The sequence below is a fragment of the Pipra filicauda genome, unplaced genomic scaffold (assembly GCF_003945595.2).
Source record: "Pipra filicauda isolate LSUMZ 115617 unplaced genomic scaffold, ASM394559v2 scaffold38_size3968069_pilon, whole genome shotgun sequence".
In the NCBI taxonomy this organism is placed as follows: domain Eukaryota; kingdom Metazoa; phylum Chordata; class Aves; order Passeriformes; family Pipridae; genus Pipra; species Pipra filicauda.
In genome coordinates this window covers 2,100,924-2,128,742 of record NW_024104520.1, presented here as the reverse complement: position 1 = coordinate 2,128,742, position 27,819 = coordinate 2,100,924, and the positions used below count along the sequence as shown (strand labels likewise).

Here is a 27,819-nt window from a genome sequence, read left to right as displayed (position 1 = left end):
TTCTAACGGAGCTAAATTTAGCTATGAAATTTCCAACAGGCCTGTGATAAACATCAAACTTAAGAAACTGTTCACATACATGAAAGTGATATTGAAACCCAAATCTTCAGATCATACTGCAGTAATCGTGATACTAGAACCAGCAGAAATAGCGATTAATTTCAGGCAGTTAATCCAGTTTAACAGCATGGTATTTTTGTACTTGCTGCCTTTATAAGATAAGAAAGAGTGCTGACAATCTTTCTGGGTATCCTTTTTCATAACCAACCATTTCAATTAAATGTACAGAATAATGCTAAGAAGTAACAAGAGAGCTAGGAAACTTTTTCTAGAAAATCAGCTTATGCCATTGAACTAATTACAAAGAAGTTAAATTTTGAATTTTTAAAGACATCAGCACAGACACCAATAACTGGCACAGACAAGACCTTGCACGCAAGGAAAGAAAATGAACACTAAAAAATCACTTCTGAGTACGACAAAAACAAGAGGGGAAAAAAGGCATAAATTTATGTGTACCTCCTTAAGAAGTCAACAACAAGAAAAAGGACAGTATATTTCCAAAAGTACCTACCAAAAACAGAGTTCACTTTTATGCTTATAAAACCACTCCCACTAGAAGATGAAATTTATTTTTATTGACCAATTCCTAAAAAGTTAAAATTGTAGAAAAAAAACCCTAGGCATCCATTTGAAAAGCTTTTATTTTAGTCAGTAGTTTACAATATTTTAAAAAGTAAAACATTAGAGTGAAGACTAGGACAGAAGAATTTTCTGTTTTCTTTAACTCTATGGTTTGAGATTGGCTGGAAGAAGTATAAGCAATCGCAGAATCAACAATTTCTGGTCTGCATCCTACTGAGACAGAAGCAGGAGCTGGAAATTCATGGCATTTGGCAGACACCTCACAAAGCTAATTTACCTCCCAGATCTCCACATGATTCTGAAGTCTGTCCATATGCCATCTGTGGCACTCACATCATCAATTACTACCCCAACAAAAGTGTTCACTTCAGAGAATTCTAAAACAAAAGTGACTTTCTGGGTATACAGCAAGTTTAGAAGATGCACAAAAAATATCAGAAGTCCTGAGAAATTTCATATACAGGAATTGAAAAACAGTATGGCCAAAAGCGACCATTAGATCAGCTAAGCTATTGTGCAAGCTGCTTTCACAGGATACACACAAGTTTGTGTAGAGATGCCCAGTCTTGATCTGCAATTACCAGATGGAGAGAAGTCGCTTTTACCCTTACTAATAAATTCTAATGGTTATTCACTCCTTGACCTCAATTACAGAAAAAAAAGTATTTCAATATACCACTGTACTTGCTTAAATATGGCAGCTCTGGACATAGGGTGGGGGAGGAAAGTCTGTTACCTACCCTATGTTGGTTTAAAAAGAAAATAAAAAAACCTCAACCAACACACACACCACAGCTTCCTATTACTATTGAACAGTACAATCTGTATCTCAAGATTACGAAAAGTCATTAGACCTCAACTATTTACATTATAAACCCTTGCAGGTACCTAAAAAGACAGAAGTAGTACTGGAAAGTAAAAAAGCCAAAAAATAAAAAAGAATTAAGGGCAATATAGGATATCTAACATGAAGATTAAAGTGAAGGTAGAGCATTTATATTCAGGCTTCTTAACTTACTTTAGTATCTTTAGGGTTGTCACAAATAAAGGTTTCCCCATATGGAGAGATGATGGCTGGCTTTTCTTCTATGCAAGTTTCTTAAAGCAAAAAAATAAATGAATACAGTCATATAGTGCAATAATCTACTAAAGTAATAATAAAATCAACAAGGGACATATTTTTCAGCTTGTGATTTCTCTGTTCTTCACAGAAAAAATTCTGAAGAACAAGAAACAATTTCTCATTTCTAACTAAACTTCAGACACATTTTCACCACAGACACTACCACTATTACTATGTAATTTGAATATAACTTGCATACAGACATTTTCTTCTTTTCTACCCTGCATCAAGTTAAAATAAAAAACCTTTAGTTTTCTAAGGACCAATAGTTCCAAAGTGTAATTTATTCTGACTTAAAAAACCGCACACCAAAAATAAAGTTTTTGTGCACAATCTTGATTTTGTCATCAAGTATTTGCTTGAAATCAATATACATAACCTCAAACAAGATGTATCTCTCAAATATGAAAGAAGTTTGCAACTGACTGTGGAAGACTCATAAACTTTTCAGTAAAGTATTTATTACAATTAATTTCCTGGAAGTATGAGCACTAACAAAAAAATAAAGCAGCACTATTCACGAATAGGCTACTAATATCTTTCAAGAAAAAGCTAACTCTGCTTAAAAAATCTGGATCTAATCTTAAAACTCAAACCACCAATCTAAAAAAGTATAACAAAATAAAGAAGGTTTAAAGTCAGGATTTTCTAATTTTTATTTTATTTGTTCATAATTAAAAACTAAGCAAAAATGCAGAAGTAGTTAAATGCCCTGCTATCACATAAATCACTTCTTCCATACCTTTGAGATGCCCAATATTTCTTAAAATATGCAAGTCAATACTCATTTTAAACAGCTTCTGGTCCAAGGTTACTTTTTCCTTAATATTCAAGGTGTAAATATTACCGTCCAGTACTCACCGTTTTGTGGAAGTTGCCTCCCAGTGCAAGAAATATTTACAAGGTCCATATTTCTCCTTCTCTGAAGGGAACTTAAACAAAACAGAGCACAAAATGAAAACATTAAGTGAAATGTCCCAGAAATTACCACTTCACGCAGTTAAATGATTAAAATTATGTACAAATATAGAAATAATAGATTTTAAGACTTGGGAAAATTTAATTTAAAAGTCACACAACAATTTGTTTTCCTCCCTTTATAACACTGAATGCTTCTTTGATCCTAGTACACATCCTGAGTTTGGAGTTCTGTTTTGTTCTGAATTGTTCTTATGATACATTTAGATTGCTGGGAAGAATGAAGATCCTACACTTTTCCCCCAATCCTTTACCTACTCTTCTCCTTCCCACTGATTACCAACAACTGTATTTATAGAAGGACGTACTCTGAAAATCTAATTTAACATTAAACTCAGTGTGACCCTGGGCATGGGAATCCAGACAAAACATGCTCTCAACCACTGGAAAAAAATTGCTGAAAAGTTTTGATTTCCTAAGGTGAATTATTTTCCCACAAAGTTTTAAAACCAAGATGTAAATGACATTGCATTGCAACTGCCTGTGATTACTCCTGCACATTTTGTAGATGGGTAAGAATGTATCCCCACACATGACAGAAAAGTTATTTTATTATTGGTGTTGTGCTGGCCCCCAAGTACTTCAGTAGTTTCATGTATAGTGGCATTTAATAATTAAGGTTTCAGGCTAAGGCAGCAGCTTTATAATCAGAACACAGGAACAAATATGTGTGAATTAGAACATTTCTATCCCCCCTTTACTACTCTACCAGTCTGTATTAGAGTTCTTTTCAGTCAAGCTCTGAATCCCCCCATTAACATAATTAGTACTTTTCCATCTTAATTTCATTTTCTCTGCTTAAAATGGTAAAAGTTCTCACATATTCTTACAGAATATTATGTGGTTGATAAATGCCACACGAGAACCTTACAAATTTTGTCTATCAGTTTGTAGGTCCTCCATCATTCAAAATAAAAGATAAGTGTTTTACTAAAAATACCAATTTCCTAACTGTTGTTTCCCCCCTTAAACTATTGAGAAATTTTATTATTTTAATATTAGCTACATTTAAAACTTTAAAACTACTGTCCCTTGAAGTCTAAGTAGAATTACTCCCTACTAAAAGATGATGTTTCTTTGTAACAGAAGGCAGACATTCATGAACTTAATTTTTAGTCCATGCCTAAATCTGCCTCAAAGAATTCATTAGACTGGATTCAAGACAGAAGCCACACCTTACTTGACATTTCAATTGTTATCCAGGTTATATAAATTAAGTTCCTTAGTGATATTTTGTAAAATCCTGGTTTTAGAAAACACAGAATGACTTTGGCCAGCTACAGTGTATCATTGCCTAGTTCCTATATAGTTGTTTTGTCTCCTGAGTTATAATTACAAAAAAATAAAAAATACAGTAAATACTTTAAAAGTCTGCGTTTCTTCATACATTTTACTAAAATTGATGAGGTTACATATTTTGAAGCTCCACTAGCAAACTAACCTCCTGAGTTTGTACTAACCTAATTTTAAAGAACTCGGTATGCTTAGAAAAAACCTAACCTAACTTATTTCAACACAGATCATTTGTTAGGTTGTTTTTTTTAAAGGGTATTAGCAGCATTAAACTAAATTAAGAGTTACAGATAAACAGCTTTGACTTGTAGAGCTTTTAAAATTCTGGTTTTCTGCCTTATGTAAAACAGTGAGTCATTTTCTTAGTTTCAGGGTGGATGGATAAATTCAACAGGAAATGAAAAATAACAAAATCACCTTTAAAAAGAAACCCAAAAGCACCATTTTTTAAAAATCTATATACTTTTCAGGATTAGTGTATTCTTTCTTGATCATGTACCTACATGTATGTATGCATGGCAAAAACCCTGTTAATAAGCTAACTATAGTCTTTTTTTTTTTTTTTTTCCCAGCAATCAAAAATAAAATCTGTCATTTCTGGAAAGCAAATTTCTAACTTATGTTAAGTAAAAACTATCTCAAGGTATAAAAGAAATGAAACTGGTTTACTTCGAATAACTGCTTGAAAGATCATGCATGACAAAAAACCTACAGTGCAAGCTATAAAATGATAATAATCTATCAATGCTCAATAGAATAGCTAGCTAGTTATTGTACAAATGGAATACCTAGATTAAAAGACAGAAAAATACTGAAGACTTCATGAGCAAAAAAAATTAAAAAAATACCTTATATGAATACCAATCTCTGACTTTCCTCAGCCATTTCAAAAATTTAATACCTCTTCTCTTAAATTTTCTCAATTCAAAAACTGAATACCTCAATCAAAGAAGATTGATGATATTCTTTATTTTGCTCTTTAATGGAAGATTAGTGCGAGCAGTCTAAGAGTGCCAATCACAAAGTGTGCCAATTTTTCAATGATATAATAATAATTTCAATTATTATTCAATTATCACTTTGTTACAACTGTGGAGACTAATGCTCACAATTTTCATATATTAAGAGGTACCGGATGCGGCTCAGGTTACACACACTTCTCTACCACCCCTTCTTACACACAAACAGGATGAAAGGGTGTGATGAGGCAGTGACTGGTCTTGCTAAAGGCCGAGAGGCTGGAAAGCTAAAACGTCACACTGAGCTGGTTTATTCAATATACTCTTGTCATCTTGCAAATAAAGTCAGGGAAAGAGGTCAGTGCAAGCAGTCAGTGCTTCAAAGTCTTTACTGGCATTCATCTGCTTAGTGTTTTAAATGAAAGAAGGTTTTCTTTTCAAACTCATTCAAGACATGTTTTCTATCCATCTCAAGACCTAACCTCCCATAATGCAAACACATCAAAATTGCTCTAGCATGCTGTGTTAAAGTTTTGGGGTTCATAGACTGCTTGCAGAAGTAAATTAATGGTGATGCTTGACCATGGGAATAGAGAAGGAGCAGCTTCTCTCTTCTAAATTTTTTTTTTTTTATGACAGAACACAGTAGAGATACACAGCAGCACCAGCTTGGACACCTAATTAGCAATCTTGACCACTTGTATGTTAAGAAATGGAGCCTAAAGAATATCAGTACCAAGCAAGAAGTCTCAATCACAGGATCTGCCAACTGTAGAAAATGAATGATGCCTCCTCAGGCCAACCACCATTATCTATTTTACTTATTTATATTTTCCCCTAAACGCAGCATGTTATCCAGAATTACTTTTGTTCTACTTGTTCTTATTTATCTTAAAAAAGAATCAGAGCAATCCCATACTAAACAACACAAGTAACAATGTTGGGAGATAGGAAAAAAATCTAAAAGAATATAGAGTTCATCAGACAGAAATTTTATCTTTGTAGCATTCTATATAAAAACCAGGTCTACCATGTTATAAATCTGCTTCAGCTTAATAACTAAAAATAACTTAATAACTAAAAATTAATAACTAATATCCATGAACAACCAGAAGGAAATGCTTTCTCTGCCTCTATGGAATAGCCTTCATTCAATGTAATAAGGACAAAATCAGCATCTGTCAATAAGGTCAGCTGAAAATCTTTGTCTACGAAATTCTGAAAAACAGGCACGACCTTTAATCCTGAGGTTAAAGACGCTTGCAAGCTGCTATTTTAAAGTTCTGTCTCTGCCTCTAAAAAAAGGTTGCCAGGAAGGTTATCAAGAATGTTTCTGCGAAGTTTAAATTCTGCTGTGAAGTTCTTGTTTAGCCTTGATCTTCCTCAGACAGACCGGTCCTTCAGCATTCCCATATTCCTTCTCTTTATTGGAGCATAAAGACAAAAAAAATAAGCTGGACCTCACAAATCAAAATGGTGGGTAATGAATTTAGTGACCCAGTCACATCAATCACTAATAGACTGGGATTTGGAGGATTTACTTCAATAGTGGGAAGATTACAAATTCTCTCTACTGGATGATTGTTTCTCAAAAGATATTAAGAATACTCATTTAGTAGTCAGTTATTATTATTACCTTTAAGGCTGAGAATCCCATTTTGTCTCAGCATGAATAGCTTCATTAAATGAAATAGGGATAATCACTCTACAAAAGTTAACATAAATCTACTCCTCACCAAAAGATACATATACTTAAGTTTCAGTAAGACACCGATTAAACATTTTTTAAGAATCTTTGCCTCTCCACCTGCTTAAAGAATTGTATTACAACATTTAATTTTGACTTTTATCAGTAACCTAAAAAAAACTTATAAATGCTGGGAAACCCCTGCATTTAGAGCATGTATAAACTCGGTGTTTCTAACTGCTGAGATATGCAGATGAAAAAGCCAAGATAAATACAAAACATTCTCAGACATGCCCCTTCCAGGCATAGCTAGTGGTTAAAAAAATATACATTAACTAAAAAAAATGCAATCTAATGATTTGGATATGACTACACCAACAAATCTTTGCATACGCCTTTCACCGGAAGTCTTTTTTTGCACATTTTTCTTCTGTTTAATGATGATTATTAAACATGATGAGTAACAGTTTTTGTTAATAGATCCAAAAATATTAAACATTAATCTGTGGGGAGATATTCTGTGCTTACAGACTGTAATATTGTGATTGACTGCATATTCAGTGCCTATTAACATTCAAACAATATTACTTTATTAAGATATGTCTGAAATTAAGTTCTAACATCAGATATTTTCCTCTACATTCCACCATATTTTTGCTACAAAAACTAATGCTTATTCAAGATAATAAGTACTGCTCAGTAATTTGTGGATTCGAGTTATGAACTCAACCATTTTGAAGGAAGAAAAATACACAGTCATATCATTTGAATATTTCAAAAGAAACTCAAACTTCAAAGATTCCATAAACTCTGAAAATCTTCCACATCCATCCTCTTTTTTCTACTTTTTCCATTGCTTTTCCCCCCTGCTGGAATGCTTCAGAAATATTTTTATAGTACAAATATCATTAAAAGCTAAGGTTTTGTTGTTAGGAGAACAGCAGCAAAGGCCAACACTTAATATAAGACAATGGTTGCATTCATTCTCCAAAGTTAACAATTAAATGACAATCAGTTTAGAAATTATCGTAAGAGCCATCCTGAAGAAAGTGCTTATGTTTTATACAGTTGTTTTTAACAATAGTTATATATAAAGCAATAAAGATCCCTTTCTTTGATAACATGTAGACATGGAGATATTTGAGGAGTTTATAAGGACATACTGTTCTAAAATTCCCCTTTACGCTCTCATTTTTGCTTTTAATTGCCTTGAAGCTTAATCATCCTTCAATTAATTTGGTAACATTCATACTAGATCCAGTGTATTTACGGCACATTTTAAAAAAATCCACCAAAAAAAAAAAAATAAAACCCTCTAAGAAATCCCAAACTGTAATTTCTACAAGGATTGCGATTCCTCATTAGTAATAAACAGTAATTACCTTGATGAAGCTTGAACTTTACTTGATTCAGGAATTTCTGGTACAGGTCGATGCCTTAAGATAAAAGACCGGCTTGCTCTTGGAAATACTTTCATGCAGTTTAGTGTACAGGAATCATATAAGTCATTGTCTATCATTTCTCCTTTAAACTTATAGAATGGAGAATCTGGCTTACTATCAGATAAATCACTCTCATCTGCAAATCTCAGATGCTGGTTTTCCTTGTGTTTTATCTCGCATGAATGAGCAAATGAAGGAGGATCACGAAATACCAAACAGCCAGTCAAGTCCTCATCAGCTTGGTATGCAGCAGCTTCTTTCCGTGATGCATCTGGCTGAGAATTCATTTTAATACTTCCAGTTTGACTGACAGTTTTAAGTATGCTGTCTGAATTCTGGTATAAATGAGAAAAATCCAGATTTGGAAAGCTATCATCATTTGCCTCCATTAAATTTTGCTCCGCAAGGTCAAACTTTTCCTTTTTAATATAAGCTTTATTAACAAGTCGTTCTGACAATGTTGCAGGTATCAAGCCAGTCCCGTCTACACCTGTATTGCTTACTGGAGACTCCTGATCCGAGGACGAATATTGCTTCTCTTCTAAAGCTTTCAAGTCTTTGAATTTTAGATTTTCACAAAAAAGAGAATTTCCTTGAATTTTTGAAAGACTGCTGTCTAATTGCTTAAGAATCCTTCTGCGATGCCCTGTAGGCAACACTCCCATTTGCTGAAGCACACTGTTATTTATTCCCACGCAATCTGTCACAATGTTATAGCCATATTCTTTAAAGTTAGGAATATACTGTCCAAGGTTAATGTTGACCAAAAATTCTTCAATATCAGTGTTATTGCTTGTGGATGACATGACTTCATATCGAATATTGCCCTACACAGTCATGTACAAATAGTGTCAGGATGTGCGCATGTTCACCAGCAAGAAAGCTCTCTTAAATTTGATGACAGCCAGCCAGTAGAGAATATCAGTTTCTTCAAGACACCTCTTCAAGTTTCTTCAGTTCAAACTTTTTTTTTAAACACTGCAAACATATGGAAAATGCAATTAAAAAAAATTCTCACCTGAACTTCACAATTATCTTGAATAAAATTCTGAAAGCCCCTTGTCTTTATTACAGTAATATTTTAAAATTATTTGTATACAAAAATTCCAACAAAACAGCATACAATTTCCATCCTTTTATCCTAGCCTATATAAAGAGAATAGCAAAATCAGTCTTAATGCAGCACAAGTAATACAGACTTAAAACATACATTCCTTAAAACCTACACAATTGAACATTAAGATGAACAGTTAAGAGATGAACTGCTTATCTACACACACACTCTTATTACACAGTATTTGGACATCAGGGAGAGAAAAAGTTATCTAAGACCAGAACTGGAACCTAAAGCTTTCTTGTTTCCATGCTAGCACCAATTAACTACAAAATAGGGCTTCTACGCCCTTATCTTCTGAACCTTAGACTCCTTTTAACAAAGAAACAGACTTTCAATGGAACAAAGGAAAAATGACTGGCTAGAGCATTCTATGTGAACTGTGCATTGAAGCCCTCTTCAACTGAGAATCCAACTGAACAAGTACTATAATCAATAAAATGGTTTACAACAGTAGATCAGGTCCTTCAAACAGTCATGCCAGAAAACTGGAAACAGGTAACTACAAGCTTCTCAATTCTGTCAAGGAAGCAGTTTTCCCTTGGCACAAAGAGTAGAAGAGGCATGACTCTATAAGAATAAAGTTCTGGCCTCCACACGAGAGACATTTGTTATCTCAAATGCCCATGACAGTTTTTCCTTAGTATTTTTCTACTCAGGTCTTACACTTTCCAGATTTCATCTATTTGAGTTATTTTTTCTTTCAGGGCTATATCTAAATTCACGATTCACAAAATCCAGACACTACTGTTCTGAAGGTGTTTGAGACAGCCTGAAATCATATCTCTTCAAAGAAGGTTTAATATCAGCAGCAGTCAACAGGTTTTTTTCACCTCTCTGTATAAAGAGTATTTTGGCTTTAGGGAAATCTGCTGACTGTAGCAGCTGTCCTGGCATGCAGGTACTAGCCTTAAGCAGCCTGGAAAAGAAAGAAGTGCTTCAGTAGAACAGTGTTAAGACTTAAGTAGCAATTAGAAGGAGAAAAACTCTTACATCCAGAATTTATCCATGGTAGTAGGCACTGATAGCTCATTCTTCAAAGTATTTCCTGACAAAAAGCACACTACTAATGACCTAGAATTGAAGCTTAAAAAGTTGCCTAAGTTTTTACTGTATCAATTCCTCAATAAATTCCTCAATAAAGGATAAAAACTCTTCCTGTGATATTCCTCCAATGTCTTTTGAATATATAAGCTGTTATTCAGAAATGCAGTCGTAAATAAATCTTTACACCCTTCCTTATTCCCTAAAGCCACATACAAGTAAATATAAATTTAAAATAATGTACTGAATGAAGCACAACAGTTATCACTGCTATTGGTGATTGTACTTTACTATGATTATTAAATAAATTGTTAAATAACTACCTCAATCAACTACCTCAACTACCTCAGTTTTTTCTTGCAAAATTTCATAAATATCTTTATTACTCCCACACTTTTTCAAAAAGTGGTAATCAAAACCAAGGAAAAGACTAAAGTCTTCATACTTACACCATATACATATGTATGTGGCAGAATAATAAGAAGGAGATGAACAAACCTACATTTTTCTGAAATCAACATAGTACACTTACTATAAGTGTTCCATTATTTAAAAGAAGTCATTGGATTCTTACTGGTCTCTTTAACTTCATTTGTGTGGAAATATTTTTATCAGCTTTTATCACTAACTACAAGTCTGAGAAGTGACTTATTATCTTGAATATTAAATTGGTACAATTAAATCTGTCTAGAGAGAGAGCTCTATAGATCAATCAGATATCAACTGCTCAAGAGAGATTAAGTTTATTATGGAGTTAACCCTCACTAAAAGATTCCAAAGTCATTTAAATTCAAAAAGCCTTGTATTGAGCTAAACTGATTAACAACCCATTTTGAGATTTACCTTTGTCCTTTCCCAACCTGCATGCTTATCTAAACTCTCATCATTCCTTTAAAAATTTCAGACATCAGCATTTCCTCAAATTTTTCATATAAGCCTCTAGCCATAAAGGACATAACTCAACAGTATGGCCTCCACCCATCTCTAAACCCTGGAAAATACAAATGTAAATACCTAGTGTCTTAAGAAGTTGAATATATATTCTGAAATTCTGAGTACAGAATGAAACAATAATTAGTACAGAAATTACTAAGTGGGAAAAAAGTATGGCACTTTTAGGGCCAGAAAATAGTCTTTCATGTCATCATCATGGCTAGGCTTCGCGAACGAAGATTTGGGAAGGCTCTATCCACATTTGTTACAGGCACGCTGGTGGCTTATGAGGCCAATATGTGACAGACATATCCGATTGCAAAAGGCACAGCAGAAAGACTCCTTAGATGGTGTATTCTGCATGTACCCACTAATTAAAACAAAGAAACAAACAAACAAACAAAAACAACCCATATATATCCAAATATATAAACCCCCTACAGTGTTAGCATATCAGTCTAAGAGTTTCAAAGTTGCAGTTGCAGCTGGTTATCTCAGCCATTTCCACCTTCCTTGGCAGTTCTGGGTTTCATGGTAGCATTTGGCTATTTTTTCCCTAAGGTGTTAGCGTTTATTTTCAGACAGCATAATTCGTTCAATCCCTCCACCTTTTGCAGTAACAAAAATTACACTTAGGAAAGTAGCTTTAGCTATATGTTTATAAATAAATATATGTCTTTTATGTAAACATATATATTTATACCCACACACTCTTTTCAGTATTTAATACAGTTTTTACTACACGCAGTAGTTTTGCCTACACCTCATTCGGGAACACCTCCACTGTTGCTGCTTCAGGACCTCAAATAGCCATGTATTATCAGCTATCTGGATTCTAACCCATCTCTGTATAAACCACCTAACAATGCAAAAGATTACACAGCACAGAACAAACTTTGTTTCCAAATCTGCAAGAATGGTTACTTTTTACAGTGTGTTTTATGAGCAAAACATGTAACAGTCTGAGGAAGGAAGGAACTGCCTCCTGAGAAGACATTTTGACCACAAAATTCTAACACTGCTAGAAGATGAAGCCCAAGCCACTTTCTGTTTCTGTAGTAGTCTATGGCAGAAGTTGCCAATGCATCTATTATACAGGCACACTATAGAGCTGGCCTGGCTATACAGGTGGTTAAATACCAGTAAAGTTCACAGTCACATATTATTTTGTGGGTCTGAACAAAGGGTATACTGACAACTGATTTGGTTTGACTATTCACACAGAGATTAAAGTAACAAACAGCTAAACAAATCTATACATCCTAGTGAATATATTGCAGGCTAGTAGATGAATTCTGAACTGTTTCTTACAGTGTTTTATTCTTACTAAAGGCTTGAACTAAAGAAGTATACAAAAAAGCAGAACTCAAGGACCACCGTATTTATTCAATACACTAATCAATTTTGATGTGATTAATATAAATTTTAAAAATAATTTAATCTCCTCCTTAGTTTTAATTGCAAAATAATAATAAATCCTAAAGAATGTTTGTAAAGCATTAGATATGGAGTGCATATATATGACATATGCACATTTATATGAATACATGCATTCTCTTTCACATCCACATTTGTACCATTATGAGTTTAAGTCAAGATCATTAGCACATACAGTTGCATATATCTTATAAAACAAAACTTCTCTTAAGAGCAAGGCAAAATAGATTTTTCCTACGTAGAAACATACATTAAAAAACAAAACCAAAAGGAAAACAAAAAATTAACACAAAAACCCACAAACAAAAAACAAAAAGACCAACCAACCAAGGGGAATTTGGTCTTGCTTAAATGAAATTGATTCTTACTGTAGTATCATATTCTCCTGTACAGGGTAACCAAGACAAAAGTCACCGTTCCCAACACGGTTACTAAAAATGGGAAAATACTAGAGTGGTTATACAGAAATCAAACTTCTTGGAAGATATTTGACCATTCAATTTTATCAAAATAAGGATAAACATCTAAATTGCTATGTGGAAAAAAAAATACAAGGGAAACCATCCAAGGTTTTTTTGTAAGAAAATAAGTTTTGGCAGGGGATGAATTGCAATATGTGTTGCACATCTCAAGCCTTCTATGGGATCATCCAGCTTTCTTTCATAGAAGATGATGTTTCTCACACTTCTTTACAAACTGATTTTCAACTTCTTCCTTTTCCCATCTTACGGAAGAGACTTAGACAAGTGCGTCAAGAAAACTCAAGAGTGGCCTAGCAGTTCTTTCATTTTACTAAAACTGACAGCTAAACAGCATCAAAGAAAAAAGGGCAACTATAACTATCAGGACTCTTCTCTCACATGGAGGAGAAGTACCTGCATCTAGCATTCTGAAAAGCTATGTCAGCTGATGTTACAATTCTTCCATTCTATGATTTTCAAGTTGAAAAGTCTTCAAGACAACACTGACTGGAAGATAGACAAATCTTTGTTGAAGCAAGCAAGCAATCCAAATTTTAATAATGAAATGTGTGTACAGTAGCTTATAGTTGAATACAGAATTACTCCAGTGAAACTTTTTTTTCCTTTTTTAACATCAATACAGAGAAAACCTGAAGAAAGTGTCAAACCTTTAAAAGTACATGGCAAGATAATCACACTTTAAGCAATCAGTTCAACAAACATAAGCAAGTTCAGGCTTGCTCCTAGCTTCTGCTAAACCACATACTAGATTAAGTTCCTAAGAAGCAGGCAAAAAAACCCAACCAAAGCAAAATAAAACTGTACAACAGGACTTACCATGGAGCAGAATGAAATCTGCAAGTAGTGAATTTCATCTTCCAGTTGTAATTGACTCCATAAAAACTAACAAGATTAACAGGCCTAGAAAACATTGTAGATTAAATATCTTTCCCAAAACTTACATAATACAATCAGCATATTGACTGCATGCTGAAAAAAAAAAAAAGAAAAGCCAAACAAAAAAAAAACCAAAAAAAAACCAAACAAACAAAAAACCCCAACCAAACAAAAACAAATGCAAACACGTCTCTCAAATTATCTTTTTAAAGTGATTACTTAATGAATTAGCATGGGTCAAGTCAAAGCAACATACTGATGGAAACGATTACAATAGAACCAATCCCTTTATCAATACAAGGAAGTTACTAAGTTATTTACAAAATAACTTTAATCACATCCTCTGTCAAAATGCTTCTTTGGCTTTTTTTAATTTTAGAACACTTCTCTTCCAGAGAAAGTTAAGCCACCTTTACTACCTCGGAGTCAAACCTCATACTGCAAGAAATTCCAGTGGAACAACTTGCAGAGTTGGAGTAAGGAACTGCATGGTATGAATAAGCAAGCTAAAGGTGGAATTGGAACTGAGGCAAGTTGCTGTGGCAACACTAGGGTGCTGTAGCTTTCACTACGTATTTTCGATCCAGGACATCCTACTAATTCTTTGACTTTCTTAAAATTTCTGGTAAAATTTCCAGAAACATAATGGCAGCTAACCAGAGGATTTTTCAGGTCTGACTTCACAAAAACTACTCACAGAGTAAACAAATACACAGTAATAAAGCACTGTTCTTTAGCAGGGCATTTACATACAAACCGTTAAAACAACTTGAGCCAGAAAGAAAACAGAGAGCAACATACGCGTTGTCTCCGACCCGCCTACCAGCTGCTTCTTGTCCGATTCCAACTTCGGTATCTGCGGCTCATGTGAGACATGCCCCGTACCAAGCCACTGCTTCGCCCTTGCGCTCGCCGGGAACTTCGCAGTGACTCTCCTGCCGCGGGACCGGCACCTCCAACACCGCGCACAGCAGGGCCCGGGCAGACCCTGCCCAACACCCGCACACCCCGCGCCCCGCCGGGACCGGCTCACCTTTGGCAAAGACCAGCGGCGACGGCGAGAGGAGGAAGCGCAGGGCTTCAGATTGCTTTGGCTTTCTGTTCTCCCTCCGGCACCCTGGTCCTTCTCTATCTTTGCTAGTTTTCTCTTTTCTTCCTTCCTTCCTGCCTGCCTAGCTCCACACCCCACCCCACCCCCACGCCGATCCCCGTCAGGCCGCGCCCGCGGCGCGGAGCTCCCTCCCTGCCCTCCTCCTTCCTTCCCTCCCGCAGGAGGCGGCCGCACCTGGGCGCGCCGGGAGCGCTGCTGCTCCCGGGCTGCCGGGCTGGGGCTCAGGGCGTTCTGGCCGGGCAGCATATTTCTTGAGGAGGAGTCAGGAGGGAGCCCGCTGGCAGCCGCAGGCTCCGGAGCAGTTTCTGCCTCAGCGCATCGCTTCGGAGGCGGCCGTGTCCTGTGCGCCCCAGCCCGGGCTGGGCAGGCGGCGTGTCTCCCTTCCTGCCAGGCCTCCCGGCAAAGGGCATCCCAGTATCACCTCTGTCACCGCACGGAGCCGCGCTCAGGGCAGGCGCCCCAGCTGCGAGGAAGTAGGACAGCCTGCCAGTAGTGGCACAGCTGTGATCACTTGCTGCAGAAAAGAAAAAGTTACTGAGCTTTCAGTAACTCATGTAACTTCCCCAATTCTTGGAACTGGCCCATGTCTGTAAATTACTGTCACTCAGCTGAAACTAGCTTTTTGTTACACAAAATGATACTGAAAGTATTTATATGTACTCCACCGGTGGATATACACATCCTCCTCTTAAAGTATCAGTTCTGATTTTTTCTAATTAAAGCCAAGGAGGTTCCAGAAGGTTCACACTGTTGCAGCTGAAGTCCTAAGTCTGCCACTCACTCTACTGAAGGAGAAAAGAAGCAAAGAGATACTGAGACAAAGAAGCCAATTTTTAAAGTGTTAACTGAGGAGCAAATAAATCTGGGTCCTCTTTCCTTCTTCAAAGACTGCTTCCTACGCATTAAGTACAGACTAACTAAATAGCCTTACTAGTAATAAGGCTGTTAAAAACTGTTGGTGCTAAGGTAATAAAAAGATTTCAGGATCACAATTTTGTATGCAAACAGTTTTTTCAGTCTCTCACTTCGAGTAAAAACGATTAGAAGTTTGCAGTCCAGCGTTATAGCGCCAATTCCGGTGCTGCCCAAGCACTTCTGAAAACCCAGCTGCAAGTTCTAATTATATATATAATGGCCAGTCTTCGTGAGCGAAGATTTGGGAAAGGTCATTAACCCTTCCAGCCTGCGCAGTGGATTTTTAGGTGAGACACAGCGTGCGCTGAACTGAGCCCACCCTTTAGTCCTGAGGTTCATCTGCCGGGGCCGAGCAAAGCTTGGACAGTGGCAGTGAGGTCCCCAGGATGTAGGTTTGTTTAGAGTGGCCTTCTCTTAGGTGGATTGCCTTCCACGGCTGACGAGCTCCACCTGCCCAGGGGGCCGGGAATCGAACCCGGGTCGCAGCGGTGAGAGTCAGACACTCTAACCACTAGACCACCAGAGGCCCCGCAAGTTCTAATTATTAGATACATAAATACCCGTGTACCAAAAAAAAAATGCAGTTAATTTTACCCCTAAACTTGTATTATGCAGGAAGAAAGTGCCACTCTAGTGTAAGCTTTTGAGTTTGCCTTTTTTTTTTTTTTTTAAGAACTTTATTTAGTTCTTGCTTGTCTTTTTATTACTGCTTTTTCAGTCTGTCTCAGTGTTATTCCTAGTTATTTGCAAAGGGACCCATACGTTTCCAAACCAAGTGAGTGCTCAGATGTGATTCAGGTAAGTATACTAACACCCTTTTTGGTCATAGCCTTTCTGGATTGTAACCTAATGACTCACGGAGTCATCTGATCACAGATTTGCCTAACATTTCCAGCTAAGCCCAGCTTCCTTTCAGAACAGTAAGAATGCCAATGAATACTGACTTAGAAAAGGAATTTTAACCACAGTAACTTAAACTATTTGAAAGATTCAGGGCCTGTAAACAACAAAAGACCTGCCCCCTTTGCAAGGCTTACCTCACCATGCAAAAACACAGTTAATTATCAGTTTGTGGTAGGCTGAATTTCTTTCTCCTGCAAGTCTTAAAGTATGATCATTGATTAATACCCTTGAGCTCTTCTCTCTTCTCTGTCAAGAAATTCACAAGTCCCTTCTTTCTCTTCCAGGAGACCCACATGATTTTCCCATGTCAGCAAGCCATTGGCAGAGACTATAGATAATAGTCCTCTCGGCATTTTGTTTAAAAAAGGGTGTCAGAGTCTCACAAGGAACACACTAAAAGATATTGCCTTCAGCACTTTTATACTTGTGCTGTAATAGTGTCTTCCCTTATTGTGTCTCAATCATAATTTTACTTGTCTACTTCCTTTGACCATAATACAAGATCACAAGAACTGAGATATTTTTTTCTTTTTTTTTGAGAGGGGCAAAGACTCAGAGAAATAAGCATTAAACACCTACTCAGTTATGTTTACTTATTTCTGTTTGTACTATGTCCAGAAAAATGTCAATATACACAAGTTCATTTTAAGCCAAGTTTTGCTAATAAGGGTTTTTGTGTATGTCTAAATGGCATTATCAGTACCATGCAAACACATATGTTGTTTTCTTCTTTTTTAGAAATAAAGTAGTATAATTTAATATATGGTGTTTTCCTCTTTGTTAAAAACAAAATAGCATAATTTATCTGCTTCTAAGAAAGCTCTTAAGTCACTGATTTATCTACAGCATATAGTTCTCTGTTAGAGCATGGAATGGCAGCTTTCTAACACTATGATAAAAAAAAAGTCTTACAAAAATCTAACAGGAAATTGTACCTTACTAATTTTGATGTAGTTCAGATATGGCATAAGGCAGAGTACTATTCTATGACTTGCTGATAAGACTGAGTTTTGGAAAATCTGTTGAAAAGCCTGAAAAATGCAGAGATTTAGTTATCTGATAATTTCTTCTTCACTTGAGTTTCTGTGCTGCTGTCATCCAATAAGTGTTATGTAGGCAATTTTTTTTTAGTTGCTCAAGAAAAAAAATTCAGTCTAGAAACTAATTATAAGAAGAAGTTACATGACTCTTGCTGTATTCTCTGAAAGACAGTAGGGGCTTTGGTATCTTAAAATATATTTGACAATACAAGAAGGTCATTCATAGTAAACATGCTAATATTACCTTCTAGCTCAGAATTATCATTACAAACACCTTTAAAATAATATTGTTTTCCAGTAATTGATATTGGCCTGATTTTTTTTTTAGCATCAGTCCATGAGAATAACCATGTAAGCCTGTGTCTAAGTGAAGATAGAATAATACAATCTAAACTGTACAGGAACTGATCCTTAAAATATTAATCTATCCCAGATTTCCACACTCTGTGTGGTTTGTTGTAAGTCAGAGTAGATGATTGCCACATTTCTTATTGTTTATTAAGTTGTAAAGTAACTGATTCAAACTAGTCAGCCATTTTCCAATTTTCAAATATTGTAATTTTTGAGTGTGTATATCTTTAAAACTGTGGATCAGTGCTACTTGCTGAATATTTATTCTATTTAAGAACTCCAAATCTAGCTGTACAAACAGCAAATTGATAAGATAAACTAGGAGAAACAACTGCTACTCCTTCCTTTATGGATGGCCTTCAAGCAGCTCTGATATTTACATGAAGTTTGTCAGCTCTCTAAAAATACATAGAAGAACTGAGTTTATTTGTGACTTTTGATGAGATTATTTCTCTTTCTCCTGTAAAAGAAAAAAGCACACATTCTCGTTTAACACAGTCCATGATATATAGCAACATCTAAGTTCTAAACTTGGTCTTCAGCAATCTGTTCAGTCTCATTTGCTCCTTTTAAAGCAGAAATAATAAAATTCATCCACCAGTCTCCTCAAGGTGTTGAGAAGGTTAAATATATTTAGATTTTGGAGTTTATGAAGCATTATAAGAAATTAAATGTTAGCTACATCTCAAACAACCAGCAGGTGAACATCTAGTCCTTTTACAACTTGAGCCTCACTATTATTGTTATAGTATAGCATTGATATTTCATTAATAAAATATCAGGATAACTAACTTTGGAAATTAAATCATGCATTACAATTTTCATAAGCTGAGTTCTAGCCTGAGATAACATATTTCATTCAGGGTAAGACAAAATGCTACAAAGCTTCAGAAAAATGATAGGAATGCAGTTAAGAATGAGCACAAGAGTTAAAATATCAAGGTTCCATTTTTGCATTTGCTATCAACTGTTTATGTGTCCTTGGGATTCCTCTCAGCCAGTTACTCAGGCCATTCTAACTCAGTTACTTTTGTATGTCACAATGGATACCAACCTACATTTTTACTCAGACATGTAAGCCAGTTTGACCCGTACCCCATATTTTAATGTAATTTATAGTCAGTCTGATTTCCAGGAAGCTTCATAAGATAGTTCCCTGTACCATATGATGGATTTGTATTTTTAGACTATCACTTTGTAAGCTATTAATGTTATTTTGCACAAGTATGATAGCACAATGATTTTGGCTTTTGCCATCTTATTTTCTTTAATGGCTGTAAGTTCAACCTTAGTGCAGTCTGTTTTGTTAAAACTACTGATGAGCTCATGAAATAGTCCCTTTAAGATATTTTTATATTGATATTTGACTTTTGAAACAAATGCCATAAAAGTAATGCCACAGGGTGATGTACTGTTTCCTAATTACTTTTACAATACACTGATTTTTTTCTTTCCCTTACCAATTCTTGTGACAGTTAAGTTGGAACAAATTTTTGGCTTACATATTATATATGGTACTCAACTGCACATGCAAAATCATCTCAAGTCAAGAAGTTATTCAGATTAACTGACATACTCTTTACGATCATAAACCCACTTGTAAACCAATAGTAAAGTTTGCTTTTAATTAGCACCCCTCATGCAGTGGTAATGGGTGAATCAAAAACTTTGAATGTGACCTCACTTTCAACAAGACTCTACAAAGATTGCAATTCAAAATACATCCTCTGGGACAAGAAGAAGGTTTCAAGAAATTAAAAAGGCTCTATCTACTGCCTTTTGCCAAAGCACACAATACAGTACTTCCCTGGACTACCTGCTCCATGTCTTGTCTCAAACCTGAACCCAAAACTGTGGAAACAGCCCTATGAGGTTGTGATTCCCCACTTTCATATATATTGATACATGTTTTACTCTACAGACATGATGAGAATTTTGTCTGCAATACTGCTTTATTTGAATTCACTGCTTATGAGGAAGCAAAAGCATGTCCTATGTACAAGATTCACCTAAGTTTACAAGCCTAGAAATGAAAATTTATTCTAGCAAGGCAGGCAAGTTAAGCTCTTGCTTCAAAAGAAAGTCATCTAACCAAGAAAAAAAAAAAAGGAAAATGTAGAAATTCCTGTCATCAGTGTCTCATTGTGGTTGCTGACTAGGATTTCTCCAAGAAATCTGTCGCTAGAAAGTCTAGTGGTTTTAATACTTTCTTTTCACAGTACCTGTGTTCAGTGTGGCACCTTATCCTAGCACTTCTGTCTCTCATTTATATTTAAAGGTTTTCAAGTTGCTTTTGAATACAAATGTACCTTCAAAGCCTGTGACACATTCTTTTCTATTTCTTTGCTATTGCTCTCATTTACAGGATCTAGTTATCTTGGCATAACTTCCTGTCATCTTTGAGAAGTGTAATGGAGCATTCTTTAACTTATTTCAAAATAAATCCCTCTGAGGAACTTACCTGCACATCCAAGTGCTAGATTTTTCCCGTATTCTTTTGCAGTTTATTGAATTGTAATGAATCGCACATCATTAAGGTTTTATCTGCACAGCATTGGCTTGCTCACACTCAACGGAAACCACATATGACACTTTTGAAGATGCTATTAGTTCTAAAGGCCACAGTTTCAGCTACCTCCTTCTCTCTTTTATTTTACTTGTTGCCTAAGCAAATTTAGCATGGAAAGTAATGAAACGTAATAGACATCGCAGAACTAGTTTTAGACAAAAAAATTTCCAAAGTACAGTCCTGATTGAAATTGTATATACTTTCACACTTTTATTTAGGTCTGATGAAACACATTATCATAAAATCATAGAATAGCCTGAGTTGGAAGGGACTTTAAAGTTGATCTAGTCCCAACTCCCTGCTATAAGCAGAGGCACTAGACCAGATTGCTCAGAGCTCCATCCAGGCTGACCTTAAACACTTCCAGAAATAGGGCATCCACAACTTCTCTGGACAACCTGTTCCTTCTCTTCTGTTTTCTCTTTTCCCCATTGCTTTCTGCCCAAATCATGATAGCTGGCTCATTTCCCAGAATTCCAATGCTCTTAATGGGGCTAAACTGGAGGCTTACTGTATATACAAACAATACTTCAATAGAAAACTCATAATGAAAATGCCCCATCTGTCCGTGACTAATTTCTTGTTAAATTATTAGGTTAAGCTAGAAGATGAGAGGTATCAAATCTTTGAATTTTTACTACATACATCCCATTTCACAAATAGTTTCCTTAGTTTTCTGCCTCTTTTCCAAATAACAAATTGAGCAACAGCCTCAAATGTAAAATGGTAAATGTTAAAAGTAGACAGGCCACCTGGGGAGTTCCAGTAACCTTAATTATTTTAGATAAACAAAGGATGACATATTCTGCCTACAATTTTGAATTAGATTACCATTTAAGAAATCTTATTCAAATGCTCAGCTTGTGTTACAAACTGCTGAAACTGATGATAGCACAACATTCTATATCTAGAAGTTATATTTCTTGCTATCTTTTTCATCTTCTTCTATACAGAAAATGTCATTCTTCCTTCAAACATTGCTTTGTAACAAGGGTATCTCTTAAGAGCAATAAAGATTTAACTCCAGTATTGAGGACAGCAGTATAAATGGACTGGGACTTTGTCATTAGGAAAAGAAATACCATCAACTGAAAACAGCACTTTCATGTCATGTTTCTACAGCCTTTCCCTTTCTCAAGTTTAATTAAAATTGCAATTAAATGTCACTTCAATATTAGATAGAAAAGACTACAGGTTTTCTTGTATAATTAAACACAACATTAAAACAACATCAATAATATTTAATAACTACAAAATATTATTGCTGATCACATCAAAAAGACATTTTGCTTTCAAGAAATAGTTTTTTCTAAAGGTTATAATTAGGTTACCACTTATGCATTTTACAGTTCGAGCTGGATTTTAGGCAGAGTAGATTTTCAAGTAAATTTTCATGATTTTTTCCTGTAGAAGAATGTAAATAGGACAATAAAGTGTATGGATTTTAGAGTATATATTGATATTTTTATCTTCCTCTTTATTTTTGCTATATTTTGTGGGTCTGTGCTCAAGTAGTAAAGGACAGATTAGATGGGCTTGAAGTGCCTCTCGCCATTCCAAATAGGAGGACATTGCCCACCAAAGATAAAAACTCAAAGCCCCAGTCTGCAGTCTCTTTGATTGGTATATTCAAACTGCTTAGAAAAAGTTATCAATTAAACTAAAAGACAACACATAAAGAATATAACCTGTCTTTTTCTTTTCTTTTTTTTTTTTTTCACAGATTACGAAGATAACCAAAGGCTGTGGCTATGCAGTTTGACATAGAGCAGGCTCAGAAATGTGAAAACCACAGTTAGCACCCTGAACCCATGTTCTATGTGTTAGCTCTACCCCAGAACAGCTGATTACACCTTGTTTTCTCAACAATGGTTGCCCAAAACCTCCACAGAAGCTAGGTTAAATCTAATTGCAAATTTAGGCAAATACCACCATGTTGCATTGAAGTGAATACAGGTATAAAGGTGGCCCCACACAGAGGTTTAGCATAGGCTCAGACTTGCTTGCCTCCTAAAGTCTGGAGCTTTGCCTTTCCTAACATGAGGCTCATGAACATTTGATTCATAGTTGAGACGGCCTAAAGTCAGGTACTGTGACTGCACCCAGAGAGAAATACTTTTTCTAACCATGTTATTTCATAATTATGTATTTCAAGGTGATTACGACTTTCTTCAAAAAATCCAACACTGATTACTGTGTAGAGTTCTAAATAAACCATTGACATGAACATATAAATTCTATGGCACAGCATGTCTATGGCACTCTTAGCTTTTCTTATATTATTGTTGGTTTTTTACTTGGGCTTTAGAATACCAGAGACTGGAAGAAAAACCATTACACATATTTTTAAATATGAATAGATCAGTAAATGCACTAAAATGCCTTCACTGTCACATACTGAACTTTGCATTATACACAGAGTCTGTAGACAGAACTTTCTGGGTCTGCATCACACACCCTAATCTCCTTTTCTAGGAGAACAAAGTCCACTTCCTTTGTTATCAGCTATGCAACAGTGCTAAGGTATTCTGAAAACAACATGCATATCTGCTAAATGGTAACTTAATTTAAATGTATAATTTGATCCCTATTTTTTCTAAATTTGATATTTTGTTCCTCCTACAGCCAAGGCTTCTATTGAATATGGATGAAAAAGCTATTTTTTTTAACGGACTCTTCAAATACTTAGAGAATATTGTTAAATGTGAAAGAGAATATAGTTAAATGTGAAAGTAACTCAGGAATAGGAATAGTTTTAAAACAATATCAAGCACAGAACCAATTTTCCAATTTGTTTTTTTTCCTAACATAACTTTGCTGAAGAGTAGAATCACTCTTCAGAAAGTCAGAATTTAATTGAGAACTAAACTCTGAGGATGAGTACCAAGCTCTTTTATTAGTTCTTTCACACAAAATAAATAAATAAATAACAAGACTTGAAAAAAAACCAGTCTAGTAACAATTCCATATTTATCACAACTGTTCTTGCACTTTTATTTCTTACATATTGTCTCAATTATATTAATTTTCTTCTTTGTGCAATATATTACCTACCTGGGCATAGGACCCTGTTTTGTCAACTGGGTTGCAGGACACCCCTTTCTCTTTTCTTGTGAGTCTGTTATTGTAATACTAATTAGCTGGTGTCCATATGTAATGAAAAACACAACAACTTGTGTCTTTGTCCTACCACTATAGGCCTTTCTCAGTCTCTTTCTCAGTTAAAGGATGTATTTTAGCCAGGGATTTTCAGCGAGGCTGGGTATCCACAGTGGCCAGATTTTATATAATATCTGCAGAGATTTTATATAGTAAAAGCTGAAAGAGCAAACTGTAGTTTCAGTGTTAAACTTGACTCTTCTGGAGAATGAAGTAATACTGTATTTATAAAGTCTTCTTATTCATGAAGTCTCAGCCTCTCTTTGTAGCTGGTGTACTCCACAGTAAACCACCTCAGATAACTAATCCAGATTGAATTAACTTCACAAAAGTACAAGCTTAAAGTGACTGCAAAACTCCAGCATTGACTGTATGATATAAATTCTATCCTATTTAAATAACCTTTGCACTAAATTCTTTATCATATTTCATTGAAAGGACTTCCTCCTTCCCGTATGTGACATTATGATGCTATTTTCTTCAGTATACTCCATACTATATATTAATAGAGACAATCTTATTTTCAGAGGATATAGACTGTAATACTTCTGAATTACTCATGTTGCCTACTTTCTTTACCCTTCATGTCTTCTGGTTATATTTTACTCATTTCAGCAACATTTTCCTTTACAATCTGCATTGTTCAGAAAGCTTCAAAACATGGCCTAGCTAATCATCTGCACTTACCAGGTGAGGCTGATCTGGACCATGAAGCCCCTGGGTGTCTGCAGAGCCCTGAAAGCTACTACTGCAACTGGATCTCTTTGGTCATGAGTTTGTCAAGTAAAAAACACCTCATTGTTCCCAAAGACTTTATAGTTACCTTGTCTAATACCTGTCAGTATGGTACATAAACACAAGCCTTAGATTATAAGACTATTCATTGAATATCATCAAAGATTAAGAAATTCCACTTACATAATTTATCACCATTATTTGAGTAAGGAGAAACAGTGAATTGATAATAAAATATTAGAAATGACAGGTTTTCATAGTCTGACACAGGGACCTATTTTTTTAACTGCAATAATGTATTTGCTCTATGAATCATTGAATTTAAAGACCTTCAAATGCTGATCATCAGACAGCCTAAATATATATTCTCTTTATGACTACTGAAGAGGAAAACAGCTGGAAGAGTCAACCATAATTTAAGTGGCCATTACTGCCTCATTTCGTGTCATGAGATCTGATATAGATCATGTGTTTAAAAATGAAATGTCTCCCAGTAGCAACACTCGTGTAGTAAGTATTTCAGGGAGAGTGCACCTCACCCAATTGCCTCTATAATAAAACCTTACAGAGACCACTCTATAACTGCAGACCCTTATACCATGCATACCATGTAATACTTCACACTTTTACAAAAGCTTTATTATTTTTGCTTGGTTTACTCATGTTTACAGAGAAGAACAATATTTTTTTAACTCTAAGGCTTGACATTTTTTCAACTACCCATTAAAAATTCTGAGTCATTTCTCTTCTATTGAATGTTTTAGACAAATGTATTTTCTAAAAAAGGTAATATCTTTGTTTGAATATGCATAGACAATTTATAGAAATAACAGGTATTGACTTAAGCAGGAGTTAGATACGTAATTTTTTTACAAAAAACCCAAACCAAAAGAGTTTGCTTATGGCAAAGAACATAAATATAGATAGTTGTTGTCATATCTTATAACTCTGTAATTATAATAGACTGTTATAGTAGCTTCTTTTCAGCTCTACAGCATTCAATGAGTAGGATATTCTGTTAACTGGTTCATTTATTATTATCTATTTTACTCACAAAAATTGCTTTTAAAAATCAGATCTTCTTTTACCTTTATTGAATCTAATGTCTTTTTTCATAACTCACATCTGCACATTGCTAATTGATTTAGTTGGAAGTAGTCTAAGGAAATACATATATTGGAAAAGATCTAGAGCTGATGAATACAACTATATTATGGTTAGGGAAACATTATAATTCCACACTGAGAGGTCAGTCAATGCAATGCTATACAGTAAATACACATTAATGCATATTTTTCCTCCTTTTTTTTCTCACTTACACATCACAAAACTTTTGGGTGAAAAGATGACATTTTTCACTTCATAAACATGTCAGTATACATTCATTTCGGACTTCCCTTTTTACTAGGAATAATCTGGGAAAAGTTTAGATACTGAACCATCAGAAATGGTAAGTAAGTTAATGATTCACATACCTTTTTTTGTTAGCTGTGCAGTACTTTCAGTGTGATCAAGCAAACTATAATAAGTCAAAAGTAACTTTCCTTTTGAATGTAATAATTATAGCTGGTTCCTGCTCATCCTTTTGATTAAAGACACTTTACATCTTTCATTGTTATTTTAACGTTTATACAATGCTTTACATCTTCAAAGCACTCTGCTGACAAAACCTTGTTAGTTCTTGTAATGCTTAGATGCAATTTTCAGTGTGCTTTTATATCACAATCCTATTTTAATTGCCATTTAAATTAACATTATTTATTCCATAAAAAGGAATGTTTAGTATGAAAGACACCATGCCAATGATTTCTGCAGTACATATCTTAAATTACAAAATACTTTGATGTGATACTTCAGATTGAGCCAAGAACTGAACTCTGCTAATGAGGGTTGCAGATGACCATCACACAATACAATGTGAATTAGCATCAGTAAGAATGCCAGTGGTGTTCCTCCATTTGCTTTCACTGCTGTCCCAGTGAGACATCTTCTCCCAAATTTGCTGTGTGAAATGGAAATCATTGCAAATGTTGTCCTTGAGGTACCAGTCCTCCAATTTCACTTACTCAAGACAGTGACCAGCATGGGAGCCCTGTCAGGAACTGGCCCTGCTCCTTCCCAGGTTACCTCCAGGAGCACATGGTTGTGAGCCCCTCCAAAAACAATGCTGCCTGCTTTCATGGGGGTATTCATGGGAGCGGGGTATTTGACGTACTCTTACTCATAGTTTATTGCTTTTTCCTCATGAACTCCGTATAGTAAGTTCTTGATACTGCAGCTAAGTTTAGTGAGCTCAAGTTTTTCTCCTAACCTTGCTTTTCAACTTCTTAAGTGTCAAAAAAAGGGTCAGTCACTAGTTATTTGAACTTCTAGCTGATACTCCTTTTCTTTTTATGTTTCTTCCCTGTTACGTAAGCACACCTCAGAACTCACTGGAAGTTTCTTTAAGCATCTACGGATAATAAATATATTTGCTAATCACAAAATTAGATTTGTAGATTCTTGTGTTGCTGAAAGCTACGTATAATTCAAATACATAATCCTCATGGCACCTTGGGCCTGCCCCACCTATTTGTTGTCTGTAAACAACTAATAAGACACAGTTGTCAGAAAATTATGTCAAATGATCTATGGCATTTAGTGTCAGATTGCAGTGAAAACACTTCCTCATTGTTGGTGACTGTGTAATAATGAAATCACAATTAATCTTGATTTCGTAGGTACTGAATATTTGTAGCTACTGAAGTAAGAAATTGCTCAGATATCCTGAAATTTTAAGTCACTGCTACATAACTGAGTTGCATAACCTCTCTTAAAGGTGCATGGTGTAAATTGATGTCTCCTGGCAAACCTTGCCCATAGTTACAGGGCAGCCACTCCTTTCTGTCACCTAGTAACTTTTTAGTAGTCAACATCAACTCAGAGTTTCTGAGTTAGTACTTTTAGAAATTCTCTTTAGGCTAGAAACTCTAAACAGCGTAGTAGCCTGAACCAAGCACAACAACCTATGAGAGCAGAAAAAA

The 27,819-nt window shown here is 35.3% G+C and overlaps 1 protein-coding gene across 1 annotated transcript in view; it reads right to left on the bottom strand.

The window, feature by feature from the left end:
• The window catches only part of ARAP2 (ArfGAP with RhoGAP domain, ankyrin repeat and PH domain 2), a 116,745-nt gene extending 101,610 nt beyond the window's left edge, over positions 1-15,135 (bottom strand). The window contains exons 1-5 of the mRNA XM_027746787.2: positions 15,047-15,135; positions 13,954-14,037; positions 8,068-9,105; positions 2,630-2,700; positions 1,664-1,743 (exon numbers count right to left, since the gene is read on the bottom strand). Of these exons, the coding sequence (XP_027602588.1) occupies positions 1,664-1,743; positions 2,630-2,700; positions 8,068-8,933 (1,017 nt within the window). The 5' untranslated portion in view covers positions 8,934-9,105; positions 13,954-14,037; positions 15,047-15,135. The remainder of the gene's footprint in view (positions 1-1,663; positions 1,744-2,629; positions 2,701-8,067; positions 9,106-13,953; positions 14,038-15,046) is intronic.
• Positions 15,136-27,819: the final 12,684 nt, after the last annotated feature.